At 41.0% G+C, this 5000-nt stretch overlaps 1 protein-coding gene across 1 annotated transcript in view; it reads left to right on the plus strand.

Moving 5' to 3' along the window:
- LOC127659710 (dedicator of cytokinesis protein 2) overlaps nt 1–5000 on the plus strand; it is a 152645-nt gene that overhangs the window by 117084 nt on the left and 30561 nt on the right. The window contains 4 exon segments of the mRNA XM_052149655.1: nt 316–414; nt 513–607; nt 2373–2451; nt 2610–2710. Of these exon segments, the coding sequence (XP_052005615.1) occupies nt 316–414; nt 513–607; nt 2373–2451; nt 2610–2710 (374 nt within the window).

Here is a 5000-nt window from a genome sequence, read left to right on the forward strand (position 1 = left end):
AGGTAGAGAGAGAGAGAGAGAGGTAGAGAGAGAGGTAGAGAGAGAGAGAGAGTAGAGAGAGAGAGAGAGAGAGAGAGAGAGAGAGAGAGAGAGAGAGAGAGGTGAGAGAGGTAGAGTTATGGTAAAGGGGAAATTGAACCTAGTTTTGAGTGATTGAAAGTTGCACCTAACAATCTGAAATGTTCTTCATCATGTTTACTCGCATCTCTTCAGTTGAAAAAGTGTGTCAGGACATTCAGGAAGTGTCAGTTTGTTGCTCTCGAAGTTCCATCCCGTTCATATTTTGTCCTTAATTTACTTGCTCTCTGTCTGCAGTCTCGTGTGGTGGCGTGTATGACGGCCATTCTCAGTCAGATGGATGACAGACACTATTCACGCTACATCGAGACTTTCAGTGGCACAACTGAACTAGTGGTAAGATGTTTATCTGTCTGTCTGTCTGTCTGTCTGTCTGTCTGTCTGTCTGTTTAGTTATCTTATTCAGAAGTTAATCATCTTGTGTGTTCTTGCAGGATTTCCTGATGGAAACATTTCTGTTGTTTAAGGATCTAATTGGTAAACATGTGTACCCATCTGACTGGGTAACCATGATCATGGTGCAAAACAGGTGAACACACACACACACAGACACACACTCACAGACAAACACACACACACACACACACGTACTCACATAAACACGCACTCACTGACACAAACAAAGATAGACAAAGATCCCCCATTTAGCCTTTAACAGACTGTAGGGGCAAGTGCTGTTAGCGAGCACCTATGAAGGCCGGGAGTTCGATTCCCGCTCATTGCTAACTGACACAGATACACACACACACACATATATATATGCACACACATACTCACTGACACACACACACACACACACATATATACGCACACACACACACACATATATACGCACACACACACATATATATATGCACACACATACTCACTGACACACACACACACACACATATATACGCACACACACACACACATATATATGCACACACACACACATATATACGCACACACACACATATATACACACACACACACACATATATACGCACACACACACACACACACATACTCACTGACACACACACACATATATACGCACACACACATATATATGCACACACACATATATACGCACACACACACATACACACACACACACACACACACACATATATACGCACACACACACACACACACACACTCACTGACACACACACACACACATATATACGCACACACACTCACTGACACACACACACATATATACGCACACACACTCACTGACACACACACACACTCACATATACACACACACACATCACATATACACACACACACACACAAACACTGTGTGTGTGTGTGTGTGTGTGTGTGTGTGTGTGTGTGTGTGTGAGAGAGAGAGAGAGAGAGATCACCTGTTGTCACACTCAAGCAGAGATGCTGTCAGCTTTCTGAAGATCAACTTTCTCCTTTTTCATGGTAGCCGCTGCATAAGAGTCAATCACTATAGAAACTGCAATGTCATCTGCCATTTTTAACAGCACTCATTGAGTAATTAATCAGTCTGTTGTGTCTCTCAGCTGAAGTTGTCCATTTAAAGCTGTTTAAATCCATTTCCTAGCTGTAGTCGAGTAGCAGTAATACAAGCGATCACGGAGAGCTGTTGTATGTGGATTCACTTCACGTCACCAACTGCTCATATTACACACAAGAATGATCTTTCGCCGCCACCTGCTGGCTAACATATGTAATGTCAAAAAAAGACAAACAGTAGCTCTTAACACACATGCACTGCTAGTTAGGAACAACACGAACACAAGCGGAGTGACACACACACAGTGAAGCGTCGGAGTGCTGATGATGTCACACCATCAGTGCTCATGGAACATCTCTTGTCCAATCAGATTCGAGGACCGGAACTAACTGTAATGTGTATATATATATATATATACAGTATATTACTGTAGAAATTACTTTGCTATGGAATCTCTGAACTGCACTGTGAAAAAAAACCGGTAGACACAAGTCACTGAGCAATAATGACTCGGAAAAGTGAAGTGAGTTCTGAGAAAAGCTCCAGCAGCATTCGAGGCACGCTGATGACACTTGCTATGATGTTTTATTCAATGCGATAAGATTCAGACATTTTTAAGAAGCACTTAAGGATGTGTGTGGATTCAACCGTGACCATTTTGATATGCGGATGCTTGTCAATCATGCATCAATCATTTTCTTTCATTATGTATGATTATGAAGAATTGCTTGTTTTTTTTTTATTATAAGAATCTCATCAGCGTATCAAATGAACTGTATACTGTATGTTAATTAATGAACTTGTTCCTAAATTATTTTAGAGTCTTCCTCCGAGCGATCAACACATATGCTGACACTATGAACCACAAGTTCCTGGACAACAACAACTTTGAAGTGCAGGTGTGTTTTCATATTGATATACATGTTGTGTGTGTGTGTGTGTGTGTGTGTGTGTGTGTGTGTGTGTGTGTGTGTGTGTGTGTGTGTGTGTGTGTGTGTGTGTGTGTGTGTGTGTGACCAGTGCTGTCTCTCCCTCATGATCTGTCTGTCTTCTGCAGTTATGGAATAATTACTTCCACTTGGCGGTGGCGTTTATTACCCAGGAGTCTCTGCAGCTGCAGCATTTCTCACACACCAAAAGAAACAAGATTCTGGTGAAGTGAGTGGATAAACCAGAAGCATCACAGTTGAGACGGCAGCACAAGAATGGCAAAACAAATCACACACACTAACCATGACTCGATCTAAACCAGTTCATCAGTACACAGTAAAGAAATGTGATTCATTCATCCTCATTATGTTACACCACATCTTCAAGAACTAGTCTCAGTTCGTTCACTTCGCTCGTGAAAGATTTGTTGTGTTTACATGAAGCTTTCGAGGGCAAATGAATCACTGGATTTGATCAAGTTTGCCTTCAGGTCATCAAATCTTGGACAGTTTTGTTTAAGCTTTGATTTCTGAGTTATGTCTGAAATAATAATGGACAGACACATTCTGCTCTCTTAGTTTATACATTATTATTGTCTTACTTCCTCTTTTGTTGTGGACTTATTTCTTCACATTTATTCCTTCCTTCCTTCCTTCCTTCCTATCTTTTACATTCTTTCCTTCCATCCTTCCTATCTTTTGCATTCCTTCCTTCATTCCTTCCTTCCTATCTTTTACATTCCTTCCTTCCTTCCTATCTTTTACATTCCTTCCTTCCTTCCTATCTTTTACATTCCTTCCTTCCTTCCTATCTATTACATTCCTTCCTTCCTTCCTATCTTTTACATTCCTTCCTTCCTTCCTATCTTTTACATTCCTTCCTTCCTATCTTTTACATTCCTTCCTTCCTTCCTATCTTTTACATTCCTTCCTTCCTTCCTATCTTTTACATTCCTTCCTTCCTTCCTTCCTATCTTTTACATTCCTTCCTTCCTTCCTTCCTATCTTTTGCATTCCTTCCTTCCTTCCTTCCTTCCTTCCTTCCTATCTTTTACATTCCTTCCTTCCTTCCTATCTTTTACATTCCTTCCTTCCTTCCTTCCTATCTTTTGCATTCCTTCCTTCCTTCCTTCCTTCCTTCCTTCCTATCTTTTGCATTCCTTCCTTCCTTCCTTCCTTCCTTCCTTCCTTCCTTCCTATCTTTTACATTCCTTCCTTCCTTCCTATCTTTTACATTCCTTCCTTCCTTCCTTCCTATCTTTTGCATTCCTTCCTTCCTTCCTTCCTTCCTTCCTTCCTTCCTATCTTTTGCATTCCTTCCTTCCTTCCTTCCTTCCTTCCTTCCTTCCTATCTTTTACATTCCTTCCTTCCTTCCTTCCTTCCTATCTTTTACATTCCTTCCTTCCTTCCTTCCTATCTTTTGCATTCCTTCCTTCCTTCCTTCCTTCCTTCCTATCTTTTACATTCCTTCCTTCCTTCCTTCCTATCTTTTACATTCCTTCCTTCCCATCTTTTGCATTCCTTCCTTCCTTCCTTCCTTCCTTCCTATCTTTTGCATTCCTTCCTTCCATCCTTCCTATCTTTTACATTCTTTCCTTCCATCCTTCCTATCTTTTGCATTCCTTCCTTCATTCCTTCCTTCCTATCTTTTACATTCCTTCCTTCATTCCATCCTTCCTATCTTTTGCATTCCTTCCTTCCTTCCTTCCTTCCTATCTTTTGCATTCCTTCCTTCCTTCCTTCCTTCCTTCCTTCCTTCCTTCCTTCCTATCTTTTACATTCCTTCCTTCCTTCCTTCCTTCCTTCCTTCCTTCCTTCCTTCCTTCCTTCCTTCCTTCCTTCCTATCTTTTGCATTCCTTCCTTCCTTCCTTCCTTCCTATCTTTTACATTCCTTCCTTCCTTCCTTCCTATCTTTTGCATTCCTTCCTTCCTTCCTTCCTATCTTTTACATTCCTTCCTTCCTTCCTTCCTATCTTTTACATTCCTTCCTTCCTATCTTTTGCATTCCTTCCTTCCTTCCTTCCTATCTTTTGCATTCCTTCCTTCCTTCCTTCCTTCCTTCCTTCCTTCTTTCCTTCCTATCTTTTACATTCTTTCCTTCCATCCTTCCTATCTTTTGCATTCCTTCCTTCCTTCCTTCCTTCCTTCCTTCCTATCTTTTACATTCCTTCCTTCCTTCCTTCCTTCCTTCCTTCCTATCTTTTGCATTCCTTCCTTCCTTCCTTCCTATCTTTTGCATTCCTTCCTTCCTTCCTTCCTTCCTATCTTTTACATTCCTTCCTTCCTTCCTATCTTTTACATTCCTTCCTTCCTTCCTTCCTATCTTTTGCATTCCTTCCTTCTTTCCTTCCTTCCTTCCTTCCTTCCTATCTTTTACATTCCTTCCTTCCTTCCTTCCTATCTTTTACATTCCTTCCTTCCTTCCTTCCTATCTTTTGCATTCCTTCCTTCCTTCCTTCCTTCCTATCTTTTGCATTCCTTCCTTCCTTCCTTCCTTCCTATCTTTTACATTCCTTC

The sequence above is a fragment of the Xyrauchen texanus genome, chromosome 19 (assembly GCF_025860055.1).
Source record: "Xyrauchen texanus isolate HMW12.3.18 chromosome 19, RBS_HiC_50CHRs, whole genome shotgun sequence".
NCBI classification, from domain to species: domain Eukaryota; kingdom Metazoa; phylum Chordata; class Actinopteri; order Cypriniformes; family Catostomidae; genus Xyrauchen; species Xyrauchen texanus.